A 21,843-nucleotide genomic window follows, 5' to 3' on the forward strand; every position below is an offset into this window, starting at 1 on the left:
TATTAATATCTGTTTGGAGCTTCTTGGGACTATGCAGATGGCTTAAGGTCAAACCTCATATCCAAGTATGAGTAGGCCTGTTGTTATACATTCATAGAGGAGATTTTACCCCCCCCCCAAAAGCTGGGCCCTGATTGAGGCAATCTATTATCTCCCTGTACCAGTGGATGTATTTTTAAAATCCACTCTTTAACTGGGGATATTGTCCTTTGAGGCTCTTGGTTTTATACAGATGTCTCAGTTCTAATTCCCTATCTTATGTGGTCCCCAAAAGCCTTGTCTCCTGTCCCTGTAATGCCTTTTTTTTTTTTTTCTTTTTTTTTTTTAATAATGATTTTTTATTATATTATGTTAGTCACCATACAGTACATCCCCGGTTTTCGATGTAAGCCTGTAATGCCTTTTAAAACACAAACCTCTTGATTACTGAGGAGATCAGCAAACTTCCCCAACCCATTATCAGCTTATACACTGCACTCTGGTCTTTGGTTTCCTCAGTGTTTTGGGGCCCTGGGAATTTCATTTTTACAGGTTAGTCTGTGAATTTACAGGTTAGTCTGTTGTTTTGTCGTCTACTTAGAAATCCAGGCTTCAATGTTATAAAAAATGGAAATTCATGCGTTAATTTTATATTCAGAAAATGATGCTAAATATATTCCCATTTTTTAAAAAAAGCCATTTTATATATTAAAATGAAATGTATAATAGTACTGTGTTTATCAGAGAAGTTGTTCTCTGTAGAAGAAGTTCTTTCTGTAGTTTTTCATTCTTATTTATGAACAAACCACTTCTATTTATTTGACTTATTAAAGGAGACTACTAGTCTTTCACTTTCCTTTTAGATGTAACCTTCTGTAATGGAAGATGATTGAAGATAAGGGGCCCCGCGTTGCTGACTACTTCGTTGTAGCAGGATTAACTGATGTTTCAAAGCCTCTTGAAGAAGAAATTCACTTCAATGATGCCTGTCATAAAGTAGCTAAACCAAAAGAACCTATCACAGATGTTTCAGTGATTATTAAATCTCTTGGGGAGGAAGTGCCACGGGATTATATATGTATTGATGTTACCCCAACTGGATTGTCAGCTGATCTCAATAATGGAAGTCTTGTGGGACCACAGATTTACCTTTGCTACAGAAGAGGAAGAGATAAGCCTCCACTTACAGATCTAGGGTAAGTCTTTTTTTTTTAATTGTTGCTATTGATCAAAATAATATGCCTTGAAGTTCATTGTTCAATTTGTTCATTAATAAATACATGGCAGCTTTAGAAAAATAGATGCATGTTTAGAATCCTGTGTTCTCTTTCTATGTTCCTTATACCATTTGATTATCCCTTTGTCCTGCAGGTTTCCAGCACTTTCTTGTGGTCAGAGTTTCTTTCTGTTAAGGGGAGAGACTTTGAAAACTTCTACAGGAAAGTACCAGAAAACTAGGGTATTGTCCTGACCACGAGAATTTTAATCATTTTAAAAGTGCTAGATGGGGCGCCTGGGTGGCTCAGTCGTTGGGCATCTGCCTTCGGCTCGGGGTGTGATCCCAGCGTTCTGGGATTGAGCCCCACGTCGGGCTCCTCTGCTGGAAGCCTGCTTCTTCCTCTCCCACTCCCCCTGCTTGTGTTCCCTCTCTCGCTGGCTGTCTCTCTCTGTGTCAAATAAATAAATAAAATCTTAAAAAAAAAAAAAAGTGCTAGAAAAGGATGACTTCTGAGCATCAGTCATATAATTGTTGTAGATTGATGCTTAAGGCTGTATGCATCGAACAAGGATCTTGGGGTGAATTAGTGCTTTACTTAGGATATTATATGGAATTTAGGGCTCCTTTTTTCTATAACAGCTTTATTGAGATAGAATTCACATACCATACAGTTCACCTATTTAAAGTGTACAATCTGGTGGTTTTTAGTGTCTTTATAGAGTTGTGTACCCATCATCACAATAAATTTTAGGCCATTTTTATTATGCCAGAAAGAAACCTCATACTCATTTTTATTGCTGTCCCATTCTGCCTAACACCCTCAGCTCTAGGCAATGCTTATTCTACTTTCTGTCTCTGTGAATTTGCCTTTTCTGGACCTTTTATATAAATAGAATCCTACTGTAAGGCAAAAAAAGAATACATTCGTGCCTGGCTTCTTTCACTTAGCATTATGTTTTCTAGGTTTATTCATGTTGTAGTATGTGTCAGTACTTTATTCCTTTACATGGCTGAATAATATTTCGTTTTATGGGTACATCACTATTTATTTGTTTATTTTCACAGTTTATTTATCTATTCATCAGTTTGATGGACATGTAAGTTGTTTCCACTTTTTGGCCATTATGAATAATGCTGCTGGAAATAATCATATATAAATTTTTGTATGGACATATGTTTTCATTTCTCTTGTATATATACTTAGGAGTGCAATTTCTGGGTCATATGATAACTCTGTGTTTAATCTTTCAAGGAACTGCCAGACCGTCTTCCACAGTAGCCACAGTACTTTGCATTCCCGCTTGCAGTGTGTGAAGGTTCCAAGTTCTCCACATCCTAGCCAACATTTTGTATTGTCATTTTGATTATAGCTTTCCTAGTGGTATCTCATTGTGGCCTTGATTTGCATTCACTTGATGGTTAATGATGTTGAACATTTTTTCATGTACTTGTTGGCCATCTGTAAATCTTTTGAGAAATATCTATTCAGAATCCTTTACCCATTTTTTTAATTGGCTTGTCTTTTTATTGTTGAACTTTAATAGTTCTTTACATATTCTAGATGCAAGTTCCTTATCAGATATATGATTTACAAATGTTTTCTCCCATTCTATGCATTGTCTTTTTACTTCTTTATAGTATCCTTCCAAGCTAAAAAGTTAATTTTAATGAAGTCTCATCTATTTTTTTCTTCTGTTGCTTGTGTTTTTTCATCATATCTAAGAAGGCTTTTACTTATCCAAGGTCATGGGGATTTACATCTAAGTTTTTGTTTAAGAGTTTTGTAGATTCAGCCTTTATATTTAGGTCTTTGATCTATTTTGAGTTCATTTTCATATATGGTTGGGGAGGGGGTCCAACTTCACTATTTTGCGTATGGATATCCAGTTGTCCTAGCACCATCTCTTGAAGAGAATATTCTTTCCCCATTTTCAAAAATTAATAGGCCATAGATGTATGGGTGTATCTCTGGACTCTCAATTCTATTTTATTTGTCTACGTGTCTTATCTTGTGCCAATACTACACAGTTTTGATTAATATAGCTTTGTAGTAAGTTTTTACATTCGAAGTGTGAGTCTTCCAACTTTGTTGACTTTTAAGATCGTTTTTATTATTCTGTCTGGGTCCCTTGAATTTCCATATGAATTTTAGGATCAGCTTGTCCATTTTTTTTTTAATCGCCTATCAGATTTTTTTTGTAATTTAAATTCAGTTCATTAACATATAGTGTATTATTAGTTTCAGAGGTAGAGTTTAATGATTCATCAGTTGCATGTCACACCCAGTGCTCATTAGATCAAGTGTCCTTCTTAAGGTCCATCACCCAGTTACCCCATCCTCCCACCCACTTCTCCTCCAGTGACCCTCAGTTTGTTTCATAGCTATAGTTAAGAGTGTCTTATGGTTTGTCTCCCTCTCTGATTTCCTCTTATTTTATTTTTCCCTCCCTTCCCCTATGATCCTGTTTTGGTTCTTAAATTCCACATATGAGTGAAATCACATGATAATTGTCTTTCTCTGATTGATTTATTTCTCTTAGCATAATACCCTCTAGTTCTATCCACATCATTCCAAATGGTAAGATTTCATTTTTTTCGGTGGCTGAATAATATTCCACTGTGTGTATGTGTGTGTGTGCACGTGTGCGCATCACATCTTCTTAATACATTCTTCTGTCACTAGACATCTGAGCTCTTTCCGTATTTTGGCTATTGTGGACATTGCTGCTATAAACATTGGGGTGCAGGTGTCCCTTCAGATCACGAATGTTTGTATCCTTTAGGTAAACACCTAGTTGCACAATTGCTGGGTCACTTTTTGAGCAACCTCCATGCCATTTTCCAGAGTGGCTGTACCAGCTTGCATTCCTACCAGCAGTGTAAGAGGGTTCCCCTTTCTCCAAAACCTCACTAACATCTATTGTTTCCTGACTTGTTAATTTTAGCCATTCTGACTGGTGTGAGGTGGTATCTCATTGTGATTTTGATTTGTATTTCCCTGTTGCTGAGTGATATTGATCATCTTTTCATGTGTCTGTTGGCCATCTGGATGTTTTCTTTGGAAAAGTGTCTATTCATATCTTCTGCCCATTTCTTGACTGGATTATTTGTCTTTTGGGTGTTGAGTTTTATAAGTTCTTTATAGATTCTGGATCCTCAGCTTGTCAATTTTTGCAAAAATCAGGGTTCTTTTTAAAAGATGAATATATATATGTATATGTATTTATCTCTATATTTATATATTTCTCCTTTACATATATGTATCTTTACATTCATATATTTCTCTTACGTATATATGCAGTATATATTCATCTTTTAAAAAGAACCCCAATCTTTGCAGAAATTGACTTGTATATACATTATATAATATATATTACATATACAAAAGGAGAATATATAAATGTAAAGATGTATATATGATATAGATATATCCATATATATGGAGCAAAAGAGGAACAAAATTTTAAAGATAGAAAAATAAGATTCCCATTGAAAAACTGAAAGAAAAAGGCTGAAGGAAAGCTACAAGTTGCTCTAATATTAATGTCTTCAAAATAAAGAGTTTATAAGAAATAAAGATTAGCCTTCTTTTTTTCGTTGCTCAGTTGCAAAAGAGCATGCACTTAACTTGCAATATTTGAGTTAAAGAAGATATAATATCCCTACTGGTATCACCAAAAGGGGCTATAAATGTCCATCTCTTATTATATTAAGTCTGAAAGTAGACAGTTACGTTTACTAATGCCTGAGGGGAGATAGAATGAATTGGAAAAGTTCCTGAAATTTCTTCTACTTTAAAAATTCTATCATCTAATGTTTGGTATCAAAAAGTTCTATCAAAAATCAGTTTTTATTCTCTTAACTCATGAAGGAATTGTAGTAATTTTAAGTTGGTTTCAGAATAGCTAGTATACTGGTTTTTTTTTTTTTAAAGATTTTTATTTATTTCTTTGTCAGAGAGAGAGACTACAAGCAGGGGGAGTGGCAGGCAGAGGAAGAAGCAGGCTCCCCACCGAGCAAGGAGCCCAATGTGGGACTCGATCCCAGGACCGTGGGATCATGACCTGAGATGAAGGCAGGCGCTTAACCGACTGAACCACCCAGGCACCCTACTATATTGCTTCTTACAAAGCTTCTGTATTTAGTAAATGCCTTGGGAAAGTAAGCCAGCTGTTAGATCTTTTATTTGTTTGTTTAAGTTTTTATTTATTTATTAAAGATATATTGTATTTATTTGAAAGAGAGAGACACCGAGGGAGAGAGAGGATAAGCAGACACCCACCTGAGAGGGGAGCCTGACATGGGGCTTGAACCCAGGACCCTGAGAACATGACCTGAGCCAAAGTCAAGAGTTGGATGCTTAACCAACTGAGCCCCCCAGGCACCCTTCAAGTTTTTATTTAAATTCTAGTTGGTTGACTATAGTGTAATATTGGTTTCAGGAGTAGAATTTAATTATTCATCACTTATATATAACATCCAGTGCTCATCCCAACTAGTGCCCTGCTTAACACCCACCATCCATCTAGCCCATCCCCTGCCCACCTCCCCTCCAGCAACCCTCAGTTTGTTCTCTATAATTAAGAGTCTCTTACAGATCTTCTTTTCAAAAGATTAGGTAATTTGCTCCTATGACCACTGATCATCCTCAGAATTACAGATTGTGGATGAAATGAAGGGAACATTGCAGATTCTTGTTAGGGTATTGGAATATCCTAATTTAGAGATGAGGAATTTTCCAAGTATGGGAAGGATTCTCCGATAGCAAAGGGCTTAAACTGAAATGAATAAATTAACCACTCTTACAAATATCCCCCTTGTTTGTCATTGTGGAGGATAGGGCAACAATTTTTTTTTTTTTTAAGATTTTATGTATTTATCAGAGAAGGAGGGAGAGAGAGCACAAGCAGGAGGAGCAGCAGGCAGAGGCAGAGGGAGAAACAGGCTCCCCAGTGAGCAAGGAGCCCAATGTGAGACTCGATTCTAGGACCCTGGGATCATGACCTGAGCTGAAGGCAGACGCTTAACCAACTGAGCCACCCAGGCATCCCTAGGGCAACATTTTTAAGAGCCTTTGAAAAGCTTAGTTTAGTTAGACAAAAAAAGTTCCTGACAATATAAAAATAAAAAATAACAACATGAGTAATATATATAATAACACAATACCTGATTAAAGAAAACAGGTATCTTATGTTTCAAATGTATTTATATTCCATATCTGTAAAAAATTCAAGGTAATAAATGGTGGTTTGTTGTTGTTGTTTTGTGTTGTATTTTTGTTTTCTTGTTTTCGATTGAGCATCTGCTTTCCAGGCACTATTCGGAGGCCTTATTTATACTCTTATCTAATTCTCTCAAGGTCCTGTGGGTTCGATTTTTAAATTATCTTTAAGATTTTATTTATTTATTTGACAGAGAGCACACCAGAGAGCACAAGCAGAGGGAGGGGCAGAGGGAGAGGGAGAAGCAGACTCCCTGCTGAGTAGGGAGCCTGATAACAGGGCTTGATTCCAGGACTCTGGGATCACGACCTGAGCCGAAGGAAGACACTTAGCCAACCTAGCTACCCAAGTGCCCCTAGATTTTTAAATATTATAGCTGATTAGTATAATCTCAGAGAGATTAAATATTTGCCTAAGAGAATACAGCTAGTAACAGGTAGGTAGAAATTTGAATTGAGATGTGACTAACTTCTCTCTTTTAAAAAAGGCATAAAATAGTGCCTTTTTTTAAAGATTAAAAAAAAAAACCAAAAGCAAGATCAAAAAGAGGAAGAGGAGTAAGCATTTAAGCTAACATTAAGATAAACATAGTTGCTATGATTAAGCATCAAATTTAGCTCTAAATTTTCAAAATAAAGTGTTGAAAGAAAAATTTAAGTTTCCTGACAGCCACGACAAAAAGGGAAATTAAAAATTATATTAGAAAGAAATAATTTGACCAATTTTGGGTACTTAATTTTATTTGAATAATGGGATTTTATAAAAGGAAATACTGACTGATGTTGAAGATATTGCCTGTTACAACAATTTTTATAGCAAATGCAGAAACAGACTTAATAGAGTAGAGCTTTAATTTTTTTTTTGGCTCATGCCAGGGAGTTAGCAGTAAAGTACAAATCATTGAATTCTCTGGGGAATAGACTAATATTATTCCAGTATGACGTTTTCCTTATATCCCCCAAGTACTTTTTAGAAAATTTGAGGAATGGGTGACTGGCCTGACCGTTAATAAAAGCCTACCATTTTACCACAATAAAGAAAAAGAAGAAGAAAAAAAAGGCTATGTCTTTCACCCATCCTTTTGATTACAGATGGATTTGAGGTTATTTTCTCTTTTGAAAACCTATAGCTGTCTCTTAAATTTGAGGGAGCAGTGGAGGTAAGAGTGTGCAAGCAGGTTCTATACTATTTGGCAAGGAACCTTTTGTAAAATTTTAACTTTGTTTAAATTATAAAGTTGCTTTTTCTAAAGAAGATGCTTCATTTTAGAGACAAAACTAAATACGTCTATCCCTTAAATGGAGTGCTGAAGCAAATGCCTCTGCACTTACTCATTGCCATTATGTGGTTTATGCCAACAAGCACAAAAGATAATATGAATTTTCCTTACATTATTTTAACTTTTGATGGGGAAACCACTATCCTTTAGTTTTATATGGGACTGTGCAATTCAAACTTGCAGTAAGATTGGAATATCTGCTACATTTAAGGATCAGTGTATGATACCTGACAATATTACCTATCCTTATTTGAAGATGTTTTGCCTTTGTGTAGTTATTTATGTATTTTTCTTTTAGGGTTTTGTATGACTGGAAAGAAAGATTGAAACAGGGATGTGAAATTATTCAGAGTACTCCCTATGGACGCCCTGCAAATATTAGCGGCAGTACCTCATCACAAAAAATTTATATCACTTTCCGAAGAGCCTCTGAAAACATGACTCAGAATACATTGGCTGTCACAGACATATGTATTATTGTACCCAGTAAAGGAGAAAGCCCACCACACACATTTTGCAAAGTTGACAAGAATCTCAATAACAGTATGGTAAGTGATCTTTTGTACTGATAAAAATAGCAACTGATGAAAGAGCATAATTTAAAATCTCTGAAAAACAGCATAACGTAATAACTGAAATAAAAAATATGTTATCGGGGTTTTTTTCATATTTTATTTATTTGAGAGAGAGAGCACGCGCACGAGCAGGGGAGAAGGGCAGAGGGGGAGGGAGAAGCAGACTCCCCACTGAGCAGGGAGCCAGATGTGGGGCTTGATCCCAGGACCCTGAGATCATGACCTGAGCCAAAGGCAGACGCTTAACTGACTGAGCCACACAGGCACCCCCTAAAAATATGTTTTTAAAGATGCTGGATATTTTATTTTAGGGAAAGTATTTTAGTTGTACTTTCAGAAGGAGCTGTACAAAAAGTTTGCTTGCTTGCTTGCTTTTTAAGTAAAAGAATATTTTTTCCCTTACTGGATAAGTAGTATGCTAGCCAAGGGTAATCCCTTCACTTGTGCGCTAGATGCCATAAACTTACATATTCGAAAACAAATGGCTTCAGCAATTCTTCCTACTTTTTTGGGATTCATCAGTCTTTCTCTATTCGATTATTTCCTCCAGCATGCAAAGCATGTCAATAGTGCCCATCTTTACAAAACTTCTTGACCCCTATGTCCACCTCCATCCATTGCCTCATTTCATTGTTCTCCTTTACAATAAAACATCTCAGAAGAGGGGACTACATTCTGTCCCCTTCCTCACTTAGACTCTCTCTAGCTAGGCTTTTGTCTCTATTATTCCACCAAGATTGCACTTGTTGAATCTAATGGTTTTAAAATTTGTAATTTTTCAGTAGGTTTTGACACAGCTGATCACTTCTTCCTTCTTGAAACCATGGCAGGAAGATAAGATACATTCTCTTACTATGTAGTCTCTTGCTTTTTCCTCCTACCTTACCCCATTCCCCTTCTGCCTTTGCTAATCGCCAACCACTACACAATGCAGTACCCCAGGGCTCAGTCCTCAGACCATGTATCTTTCTCATCTGAACTCAATCCCTTGATGATTTAATCATTTAAATACTGATTATCTGTGGTTGGCTTCTAAATTTATGTGTCTAGCTTGGACCTCTGTAATTCGTCTTTTCTTGGGTATCTTATCAAATAAATAATCTCAAATTTAACATGTCTAAAACTCAACTGCTTGTGTGCCTCTCCCAACCTGTTTAGCCCATAGTCCTCATCTAGCAAATGGAAATTCCACTCTTCTAGTTATTCAGACTGAAAACCTTGCAGTAATTCTTAAACTTTCTCTTCTACTTTTCATTCGGTTCTTCTGTAAATTCTGTTAACTCTAATTTGAAAATATATCTTAAACTTGCCTACTACTCACCCTCTCTATTGCCACAACCCTGGTTCAAGCCATAATGCTCTTTTAACAGGACTGTTGCAGTAGTTTTCTAATTTAGGAGACAGGTCATATATAGTTTCTGTCACGTTCTCTCTCTCTCTTTTTTAAACAATCCTTTAAAAATGTAAGAACAGTCTTCGCTCAGGTGTACAAAGCAGGCCTTGGATCAAACGCCGGCCATAGTTTGCCAGATTCCTGGTCTAACTGATCAAGGCTTCCATTTCTGCTTCCTACAGCCTATTCTTGTAGCAGCAAGAGTGATCCTTTTAAAACATAAATTAGACCATATCACTCCTCTGCTTACAACCCTTAATGGCTTCCCATCTCACTCTTAGTAAAAGCCAAAGTCCTTTCAGTAGCCTTAAGGCCATGTATGATCTGTAATTGTCTTGGTCCTTTCTTGCTATTTTAAATTTTAAAAAGAATTTTGTACTACCCCCCCCCCCCCAATTGAGAGGGAAAGCAAATTGTAGATCTTTGAAGTGAAAGTTCTTATTCTTACTTACATCTTTGGTAATCCCTTTCCAGGATTACCAATTACAATTTGGCTTGTGTCCTTCCAGACCTTTTTGTGTGCACATGTGTGGAGTATATATAATGTGAATAAATTTATCCTTTATTTTTCAAAAATTGGAAATTTTTATATATTCTGATATAAACTTTTTTCCACTATCTGCCTTTATCAGTTGATATAACTCTGCATTTAGTTCTTGTAACTGTTGTATAATATTCCAGAAAATGAAAGTGAAGAGTGATGATTACGAATTATTTCCAGTTTTTCCCATTATTAATAATCTACTTTGATCTATGCCTTTTTCTTTGTATATTTATTGGAGTGTCTTTGGAAGAATAAATAATCGTAAGTGGAATTGATGGGTCCCTGGGTATGCTGCACATTTTGAAAATTGTTGACACACTGCTCTGAAAGGGTACTTTATACTTTCATTAAGAATGCCCTTTCCCAGGGTGCCTGCATGTCTCAGTTAAGCGTCTGCCTTCAGCTCAGGTTGTGATCCTGGGGTCCTGGGATTGAGCCTGGTGTTATCGGGCTCCCTTCCCAGCGGGGAGTCTGCTTGTCTTTCTCCCTCTGACCCTCCCTATCCCCCCTGGCCCCCCCTTCGTGTACTCCCTCTCTCTCTCTCAAATAAATAAATAAAATCTTTGGGGGGAAAAAAAAAGTTGCCGTTTCCCTTGGGACAGCTGGCTGGCTCCGTTGGCAGGCATACAACTCTTGATCTCAGGGTCATGAGTTCAAGCCCCATGTTGGGCATGGAGCCTACTTAAAGAAAAAAAAAATGCCCTTTCCCAGGTCCCACGCTTCACCAACGCTGGTTGTTATCAATCTCTTTTTAATTATTGACTATCTAATCAAGAAATCATTCTAATTTTAATTTGCATCGGCATTTCTTTTATTATTGTGGAGGCTGAGCATCTTGTAATTGATAACAGCAGTATCAAATGACTGAATATTATTGCATTAAATGGATGTTGCCACAATTAATTGCCACAATTAATACAGCCACCCCGAATGAAGTTTCTCACCCTACCCTCCACCCACCCCCACCTCCGGCTGTTACTTGCCCAAGGTCATACCTTCGATAAGCAGTTGAACCAAGATTCAAACCCAAACTAAGAACTCTAGAACCAAACTCCGAAACACTATACCGGATTGCTAGATTATTTCCTTATGTCCTAGAATTTGTAGATCAAATCTTTACTTTTAATATTCATATCCCCAAAGGTTTAACCAATTTATATCCTACCAACAAATATGAAGGTTTTGGGGTTTTTTAAAAATAACTGTCAACAGTTGGATTTTTATTCACAAATTTTCAAACTTAGTTTCTTAATGATCCTAGAGCAGATATGTACATTGTCCTGTTAGAACTATGTAAATGAATACTTTGCTAAGATTTAAAAGATTTTATACACATCTCATTTATTAAGTTTTTGTGGGAAGCTGATTTTTTAAATTATTATTTATTTTCTCTTCTGTTAAGCTAGCAACATGAAAAACACTGAAGTTTTAGATAAAGGTAGAAGAGGAAAAACTGAAGTGTATTGATATGTGGCTGGATACAGTGCAGATTTTGAGACCCTGAAAAGTGTTTTGAACTCCCTCAGTAAGACAGTTAAATAGATTGTGTTGTAGTGGTTAAGGTCAGTATAGCCCAGTGGTTCAGAGTACACACTCTGGAGCCAGACTGTCTGGATATGAATCCTAATTCTGACACTTACTGCCTCTGTGACCTTGGGCAAGTAACTTAGTCTTTCTATGCATCAATTTTACAATTGTAAAATGAGGATGATAATCCCATCTAACTCATAAGGTATTGTGATGATTAAATGAATTTAGAACTGTGTCCCAGTACACATATGAAAGTACTGTGTGTGTGTTAGCTGTTGTCTGTAAGCATCTTCCAATTCCAGATTTTCTTTAAGAAAAATCTGCAACTTTAAGTAGTAGCAGTATTTGTTTAAAATCTCTAAATAGAGGGGTGCCTGGGTGGCTCAGGTGGTTAAGCATCTGCCTTCTGCTCAGCTCATGATCCCAGAGTCCCGGGATCGAGCCCCACGTTGGACTCCCTGCTCAGCGGGGAGTCTGCTTCTCTCTCTGCCCTTCACCCTGCTCTCTCTCTCTCTTTATCTCTCACTGTCTCTCAAATAAATAAATAAAATCTTTAAAAAAATAAAATCTTTAAATAGGTAATTCAAAAATGGATATTTGACAGTATCTAACTTGTATCCTAAACAAATTATCTGCAGCAATGTGATACCTAATTAGATGACTATTTTTTTGTTAATTGCCATTCATATATAAAATGCCCCATCCTTTCATGCCATCCATGTGTGTTATTTTGGCTTGGTGATGACAGGTGATAGTTGGAGAGATTATGCTGGAGAAAAAAGATCATGGTAGCAAACAAGAGTTTTTACAGGCCTTCTGTGGTACTGAGAGTGATGGCAAGAAGGGTTTTTGAACTTCCGTGATGTGATGTCTAGCTTAATATCATTTTAGATTTGGTCTGGTATTTTAGCAAGATTGTGCAGGCTCACAGGTACTTCCCATTTTCCCATTGGTGAATTTTCCGTTTATTTTGTGGCTGTGTGGGTTTTTGATTCAAAGTAAATTGTTGGTGTCATCAGTACCATTTCTAAGTTTTATTAGGTAATCAAGGTGTTCAAGGTAGTTACTGCATTGAAACTGAAACCAGATATAGGAGTTTCTGTTTTTCCTTATTCTGAAACATTGGTTCCAGTATTGTCAGAGAGCATTTATTCCCTCCTAAAAGAAGAAAGAGGAATGTGACATAGTGTGAACAGAAATGGACTCCATCTAAACTACTGGATTTGAACTCCAGATTATGTGTCTTAGACAAGTTCCTTGACTCTTTGTGCCTCAGTTTCCTCATTCATGAAATAGGGATAAAGTAGTACTTTATTTCATAGGCATTTTGTGAAGATTCAGTGAATTAATATTTTTAAATACCTTAGGATAGCGTCTGGTACACAGTAAGTGCTATATAAATGTTAGCTATACATTTGGTTAACTCTGCTTCATCAGTCCCTTTTATGTGTATTTAATGTCTGGGGGGAAACTTTTATTTTTTCAGTTATATTGAAATATAATTGACATTCAGCAAGGAAGAGCTTTTTTAATTTTATTTTTGCCCAGTGTTTAAGCTCCTCCTAAATTCTTTTAGGAAATATTACAGGAATAAAAACCTCTTAAATGTTTATTTGCTTATCCTTAAATCTAGCATCAGTCCTGATAATAGGGAAACTTAATTGATCTTAGCAGTAGATGTCTTTTTTAAGCAGTGGGTTGTGGTTTATATCTATTAACAATCTTTGTTTCCATCGACTATAAAGTAGTAAAAACAAATTTCATTCTTTGGAGCAGATGTACAATGACTTCTTACCCTTTCAGAAAATTTAAAATAGACATGCAATATAGGAAAATTATGTTCATATCTGTCAAATGTATATATAAAGAATCAGGAAGTGGTTGGGATTAAATTATTGATGTGTTGATAATACCCACCAGTAGTTACGTAGCTGACTCTTGTTTTTGAAGATTAGGTAGCTTGAATGAAAGTCATCTACTAGGTTTCTAAACCAGGGGAACAAAGAAAAACCAGTCTAGGGGCGCCTGGGTAGCAGAGTCATTAAGCGTCTGCCTTCGGCTCAGGGCGTGATCCCGGCGTGCCGAGATCGAGTCCCACATCGGGCTCCTCCGCTGGGAGCCTGCTTCTTCCTCTCCCACTCCCCCTGCTGTGTTCCCTCTCTCACTGGCTGTCTCTCTGTCAAATAAATAAATAAAATCTTTAAAAAAAAAGAAAAAAGAAAGAAAAACCAGTCTAATGGACATGAGATGTGTGTTGAATCTTTCCTCAAATTTCTACATGATTTTTATACCAGGCTTACAGCTTTGGCCTCAAAAATAATCTCCTCCACCCTCCCATTAAGCTTATAGAAAGAGTTTAAACTTTAGATTGTAAGCCTTAAATGATTTGAACTTCAATTGGTTTAGAGGAGAAGCATATTTTAGTGCCAAAAGAGAACTTAAAAGTACTCAGGTGGTTCAAAAATGCTAGTCAGGGTGCTTTGATTCACACAGCTAATTTTTTGGTAAATTTGGGACCATCTCCTCAGTTTTTGACTCATTAATTTTTATACTCTATCCAAATGGTTGTTTTACAGCCTTTTAAGAATGTCTATATTTGAACTAGCAAGGTTATTTAGAAAAGTAGAGTTATAGGGATGCCTGGGTATCGCAATTGGTTAAACATCTGCCTTCGGCTCAGGTCATGATTCCAGGGTCCTGGGGTCAAGTCCCGCGTTGGGCTTCTTGCTCACCAGGGAACCTGGTTCTCCCTCTGCCTGACGTTCCCCCGCTTGTGTGCTCTCTCACTCTCTCTCTACCTGACAAATAAATAAATAAAATATTTTCTTAAAAAAAGTAGAGTTATTAACTAAGCAAGTAATTAAATCACGTACCTAATTCCCACCCCCCCAAAAAAGTATCTGAAAATATGTTTTTGTCATGTAAACCACAATATGGATACTTTATAAGTTAAACATTTAAAGTATTTCTAGAACAATGGTTCCTCCTACTTTCTTTTTCACTGAACGTCGTATGTAAAAAACTTCAGAAAACCCTCTTTTAGTTTTGATATCCATGGTTCTTTTCCTCCAGAGCTCCATAACTATTACTGTTATCTCTAAGTCCCTGTTTTTTATTTTAGAATACTCCTTTTGGTTTCTACCATATCCAAGTGGTCATGTAATTCCCTTCTTATCATCACAGAAGTTATCATTGAGGGTTTTTGTTATCTCTACAAATTGGCTATTGGGAACTGCAGTTGGGACCTATCAGTAGAAGGTCTTTTATTTATATATTTGTACAAACCTCAGAAACTAAAATCTAGTTTGCCTACATTCATAATATCCACTTGACTTTTATATACATCCATTTTTTTTTAAGGTTTATTTATTTGAGAGAGAGTGTGCACAAGCCGGGGGAGGGGCAGGGGAAAGGAAGAGCGACTCTCAAGCAGACTCTGTGCTGAGCATGGAGCCGGACGTGGGACTTGATCCCATGACCCTGAGATCATGACCTGAGCCCAAACCAAAAGTCAGTCACTCAACTTACTAAGCCACCCAGGCTCCCCTATACATTCTTTCTTTTGATGCAAAAGTATTAAAATATTTATAAAAACAAAATGCCAACACAGCAACGAGCATAATTTAATGTCCTAAGCACAATTTGATATATTAGTTTGCTGGAGACACATGAAACATGTTTAAGAATCCAAGAAAAATTTCTAGATGAGGCGTCAACATACTGCATCATTGTTCATAATAACCCCTTTCCCCAAAAAGGAAATAATCCAAGTGTCTATCAGTAGAGGAATGATTAAAATAAACTGGTGGTTCATTTTTAATGAAATAATACCCAGTAGTTCAGATGAAGAAATTAAATCTGTATCAACTTTACTAATTATCAAAAACATATTAGTGAATTAAAAAAAAGCAAGCCATAAAAGCATATATTTAGCATCTTACCATTTATGGCAAATTAAAAACTGTATAAAAGAATAATATATACTTATAAATGTGTAGTAGAAAGTTTTAAATGCATGTGAATGAAATGCACTAACTTTAGACTAGTAGTTAACTCTGGAGGATAGAAAGGGATGGAAGATGAGGCTTTAGCTAAACCTGTAATTTTTTTGTTTCTTTATGAATTAAAACATTTGAAGCAAATATGTTAAATTATTAACCTTTGTTAAATCTAGGGAATAAGTATATAGGTGTCTGTTATAGTAGTCTCTTAATAATTAAAATTATTTTAATTTATTAAAATAATTAAAAATATTTCTTGGGGCACCTGGGTGGCTCAGGTAGTTAAGCATCCAACTCTTAATTTCTGCTCAGGTTGTGATCTCAGGGTTGTGGGATCGAGCCCCACATCTGGCTCTGCACTCAGCAGGGAATCTGCTTCTCCTTCTCCCTCTGCCCCTTCCCCTGTGCACTCATTCACTCTCTCTCTCAAATAAATAAATAAAATCTTTAAAAAATATTTCTTAAAGTAAGTTAATTTTCTCTATGTATGTGTCTTCAGGGCTGTGAATCTGTCCCCACACACAGGCTTGTGTGGGCACTCCATCATGTGTGCACAAACACATCCTCTCACATTCATTCAACAAATATTTTTTAAGCATTTCTACATAACAGGGACTGTTTTCGGTGCTACAGATACAGCAATGAACAAAACAAAGCCCTTACCATCAGGGAACCTATATTCTAGCGGTGGGAAGCAGATAAGTAAGAAAATACACCGTATGCCACATGGTCGTAAGTGCTATGGAGGGGGAAAAAAGCAAGATGGGATGATCAGGGGGACTGGGTAGGGTAGAGGTAGGATTGCTGTTGCATAAGATGATGAAGGAAGGGCTCTCCAATGAAGTGACATTTGAGTTGAGACCTAAAGGAGGTGAGAGAGTGTGCTGTGTGCATGTATCTGTCACCATCTAATGTCAAGTTGTGAATCTCCCAAGTTACATCTCCATTTCAAACCTCTCGCCTTATCTCCATTTAAGTCTTCACTTTGGATGTCTAATAGATGTGTCAAACTTATCATGTCTAAAAGCGAGCTCCTTTTCTCACCATACCCCCCGCCCCGCCCCAGTCTGCTTTACCCACAGTTTTCCCCACCTCAGTTGAGCTGGGACTAGAAATTTGAGACTCCTTTGGGAGAAACTGTTTTAGAAAACAATGGGACTGCATGTGTGAGATCATTTACAGAAAGAAAAGGAGAGATCATATTTAATGATCGGGAAGAGAGAGAGGAGGAGACTAAGGAGTGGCCAGAGATTTGATGGGGAGGTGCCAGGAGAATGTGATGCTTTGAAAGGCGAAAACATGTTTCAGGGGGTCATTAATAGTGTCCAAATCTAATGAGAGGTTAAATGAGATGAAGACTCGGAAGCAACTGTTTTTAGACTTGGCATCATTAATGTTGTTAAAGGGTTCTTTTAAGGAATTAGTGGGATTAAAACCTGATTGGGAATGGATTCAGGAGAGAATGGGAAACAAGGAAATGGATATAGCAAATTATAACTCTTTAGTTTTGGTATAAAGAGCTGCAGAAAGATCTGGCAATATTGGAAAGAGGTTATGGAATCTAAAGGCAGGTATACCCATGAGTGGATACTTCTTGATCATTTCTGCCCAAAGTTTGGAGTTAGAATAAAATCTAAATTGTTACGGTTTAGTTATTTTAAAGGGTCATGTTATTGCTATTACAAGGGGAAAGCGACATTAAATGTCACTTCTTAAAGAAAAGTGGGCAAAAACTGCAATAAAATGCTGGCAAGATAACCAACTAAAAATAGCTCACAGAAATCTGTTACTACATCTTAGATAATATATACTGGAGATATCTAAGAGATTCCATTTTATTAAGTTACTACCTTTTAAAATGAAATTATATTTCCCTTTTTTTTTTTTTTGATTCAGTGGGGATCTGCGGTGTATTTATGTTACAAAAAATCAGTGGCAAAGACTAACACTATATCCTACAAAGCTGGTAAGTATAATTTTTCATGGAATACTTAACATAGATATGTATTATGAGGGTCAGTAAAATTTAAGGAAAAAACCCCCATCTTACGATGTGTTAGTGTCAGGACTGGGACCACAACCCATATCTTTTTTCTTTTTTTCTGTTTTATTTTTACATTTATTGGGTACTTAATGGAAGATTTATTTTAAAAGGAGCTGAGGTAACCATGTTAAATATTCCAAAAAACTAGTATATTCATATGCTTCACGGTAGTGTGACCACAAACTGAAGTTTTAGGATTGTGTTCATATTTGTGTATGTTTCTTCAGAATAATCTTTTCTTGTTTGTCTTACTTAGCCTTCATGGATGAAGCTTGACAAATATTAATCAGTTATTATGAATAGTTATAATGTTCGAGGATTAAAACCTAGATGTATCCTACTGAAGCATTCAGTTATTTGATGAACATTTAATGTTCCCAAATATGTTAAATAATAAAGCATTTTAGCATCATTCATATTATGAGCGCCTAAATTCAAGAGCTGATGACCTAATATTTATTATTGTTTTTATAGGTCTAATTTGTAGATATCCTCAAGAAGATTATGAATCTTTCTCACTCCCAGAATCTGTTCCCCTATTTTGTTTACCAATGGGTGCAACTATTGAATGTTGGCCACCAAATAGCAAATATCCTCTCCCTGTATTTTCTACATTTGTGTTAACTGGAGCCTCAGCTGAAAAGGTACTATGTGTTTTAACAAGTATCAACAAATTTTTTTATATATTATCAAGTCTTAAGTTTTATATAATGTAAGCAACACTGGAAATAACTGGTTAAATTGAGTCTATTACACATACTTCTTCCACTTGATTAAAATAACTATATACAGAGATAAAGGAAAAGAGAATTTTCATTCTGTCCCATATACCCCAGTGCTTTTTTGTGAATATGGTGAAAGATTTTTTCATCATCAAATGGTGATCCTTTACTGCTTCACTTTCTGTGATACGGAAGCTCTGAGAGTAATCTAAAAGACATTATTAAATATGCAAAGCTATTTGGAATTATAGACCATTATGGTTGGAAAGGACCTTGGAAATCATCTAATCTAACATCCTCATTTTATAGATTGGGAAATTGAGTTCTAGAGAAATTCAGTGAATTGCCTGAAGCTGAAATATGTATTTCCTTATCTAAAATTCTGTCCCACTGTCTACTAAATAATTATTTTCAGTTATTTTCTTGTACAGAATATTGATACAGTTGCTTTCACTCTTCAGAAAACGAACACAATTTAATTAAAACACCTTTTTTTCAATAATGAGTTGTGAGAGTAGCACTGTGTAGTTTTGTGTGTGTGTGTGTGTGTGTGTTAATGTACTTCAAGAAAGCAACAGTGATGTTTGCTCACTGCTGTGTTCCTGGTACCTGCACCTTGCCTGGCTCATGGGCATATAAATGGCTCATAATGGTCTAGCTCATAATGGCTCATCCATTACATATTTAATGATGTGATTTGAATAAATGATATAAGGTATATTTATTAAATATATTACTTGTTTTCCAGGTCTATGGTGCTGCTATTCAGTTTTATGAACCATACTCTGAAGAGAATCTCACAGAAAAACAGAGACTTCTTTTGGGTTTAGCTTCATCAGCAGATGGGAAATCTGATAATTCCAAAACAATTCACACTAATAAATGCATCTGTCTTCTTTCTCATTGGCCTTTTTTTGATGCATTCAGGAAGTTTTTGACTTTTTTGTATCGTTATTCTATCTCTGGACCTCATGTCCTTCCAATTGAGAAGTAAGTTAGAGAAGCCTTCTTCACTCAAAACTTGGTAGATCTTTCCATTATGGGTGGTATGTTTGTAATGGTAATTCAGTAAATTTTATATGGAAACTAGGTTTTTCAAGAGTTATTTGAAAAAAAACGTTCGGTTATTTCAATCAGTATTTCTCTATTATACTTTTACAGTCATGTTCCTTTATTTTATTTTTATTTTTAAGTTTATGTATTTAGTGATCTCTGTACCCAACATGGGGCTCAAACTCATGATCCCGAGATTAAGAGTTATGTGTTCTTCTGACTGAGTCAGCCAGGTGCCCCACAGTCATGTTATTTTAAATGATTTTATCTCTTAACAAAATGAAATGGAATGTTTCATTTTTCATGCTCTTGTGAAGTTTGAAGATCCCAACTGGCATCTTTTTATTAGTTTTATAATTCTTATTTTTCAAATAATTTCGGTTTATTATGAACTTTTAAAAATATTCCCTGCTATTTTTAGATATCATGAATTTAAAGAAAAATTAGATGAACACATTCTTTATTCTTTTTAAAATTTCATGATTTACTTTAAAACCACTAAAACTGAATAACGTTTATGCAGTAAAATTTGTTGCAAATGAGATCTAAATATCTTCATTGTTTATTTGACTATTGTTTATTTTATACCATCTGTTACTTAAACTCTTTTGTATTCTTCAGCAGAATTCTCTGACCCCAGTGACATTTGGGAAGTGATGGGATTATCATAAAAACATTCAGTGTACAATATTACTCTATTTCTTGTATTTTTTTTTTACTCTCATCTCAGTATCCTACTCTAGCAGTTAGCAAATTTTTTGGTCTCAGAACCCTTTGATACTCTTAAAAAATGGAGACCCCCAAAGAGCTTTTCTTTATGTGTTATATCTGCCAGTATTTACTACAATAGAAATTAAAAGGGAGATAATATTTAATAAAATATTAAAATAATTACACGTTAACAAGTATCTTTTTTAGAAAAATACCTTTTCAAAAAAAATTAGAAGAGTGACGTTGTGTGACATTTTTGCAAATCTCTAATATCTGGCCTAACTGAACACATCTAGGTTCTCATACACACTTCTGCATTCAATCTATTGCAATATGTTGTTTGGGTGAAAGTATATGAAAAAAACCTGGCTTCTCATAAGTATGTAGGTAGAAGAGGGAGAGCATTTGAATAGCCTTTTCAGATTATTGTGTGGATTTTTATTTGATTCTGCACCAAAACTTGAAAAGTAAAATTTATTAAAGGTTGTTCACAGTGTGCTATCTCAAACTTTAGCAATGAACTTTTTCTGTTACATAAAAACCTGTTGGTTTTCCTCACTCGAGGTGGAACTTTTACACACACATGATTTTTGTAGCATCATACATTGGTCATTTGGAAAATACTTGTTCATGGAGTTAACGTAAATAAATTTTATTATCAATGTAAAAAATATTACATTTGTTAATATCACCACCTATTTCTTCAGAAAAATTTTGAGTATTGAGAAGTTATCAAGTACATGGTGACAAAATTCTAATGTTCACTTAAAATTTAATTTGTTTATTGAATTAAAATTGAAATAATACTAGGAGTTCTTTTTCTTTTCTCTTTAAAGATTTTATTTTTAAGTAATCTCTACACCCAACGTGGGGCTCGAACTCACAAACTCGAGATCAGGAGTCACACTCCCCACCAACTGAGCCAGCCAGATGCCCATAGGAATTATTTTTCTTGAAGCAGTAGGCTCGCCTTATTCATTTTTATATAGAAAATATTTGCTGGGTACCTAACATTGGATAACCTTAATTTGTCAATTGTTCTTTCAAGGAAAAATGACATTCTGTGAGGAAAACAAAACAAGAATTAGGTTCTTTGGTACTGTCCATATACCATGTTAGGTATTATCTCCTTAGGGAGAGGTAAAAGTTAAAATGGTTTTTGAGACATTGATAACATAAACATTGTTGCATGTGAGGAACAGTTAATATGAAAAGCTATTGGATTTAGGTAGAAGCAACTTTAATGTGACAAATGATTTCTGGTATTGTTTGTTCACTGGTTTTTGTAGTAGCAGGGATTTCGAAATTATAAGTACACAGAGCATTTGACTCAACTCGGACTTGTGGTGACATGTTGACCTTTATAGTATATGGTATTCACTTTGGAATCAATTGGGTTCTTGTCTGTTTGTTTTTAAGGCATATTTCTCATTTTATGCATAAAGTTCCTTTTCCATCTCCTCAGAGACCACGGATTTTAGTTCAGGTAAGATTTTCTTGATATAAGTGCCCTATTAAATCATTATTGGCTTTGTCAAAATGTACCATAAGAATAATTTTAAATGGAGGAA

At 35.6% G+C, this 21,843-nt stretch overlaps 1 protein-coding gene across 12 annotated transcripts in view; it reads left to right on the top strand.

Moving 5' to 3' along the window:
- The window catches only part of DENND4A (DENN domain containing 4A), a 136,798-nt gene that overhangs the window by 51,652 nt on the left and 63,303 nt on the right, over positions 1-21,843 (top strand). For 11 of the 12 annotated variants that reach the window (XM_045810826.2, XM_045810827.2, XM_045810825.2 and 8 more), the window contains 6 exons: positions 843-1,175; positions 7,998-8,247; positions 17,639-17,708; positions 18,261-18,430; positions 19,257-19,498; positions 21,692-21,758. In XM_045810826.2, coding sequence (XP_045666782.2) covers positions 865-1,175; positions 7,998-8,247; positions 17,639-17,708; positions 18,261-18,430; positions 19,257-19,498; positions 21,692-21,758 — 1,110 coding nt within the window. In that variant the 5' untranslated portion in view covers positions 843-864. Of the gene's footprint in view, positions 1-842; positions 1,176-7,997; positions 8,248-17,638; positions 17,709-18,260; positions 18,431-19,256; positions 19,499-21,691; positions 21,759-21,843 lie in introns of those variants that run through there. The other variant, XM_045810837.2, reaches the window with a different exon arrangement.

The sequence above is a fragment of the Ursus americanus genome, chromosome 28, assembly GCF_024610735.1.
Source record: "Ursus americanus isolate L20-20 chromosome 28, mUrsAme1.1.p, whole genome shotgun sequence".
Lineage (NCBI taxonomy): Eukaryota > Metazoa > Chordata > Mammalia > Carnivora > Ursidae > Ursus > Ursus americanus.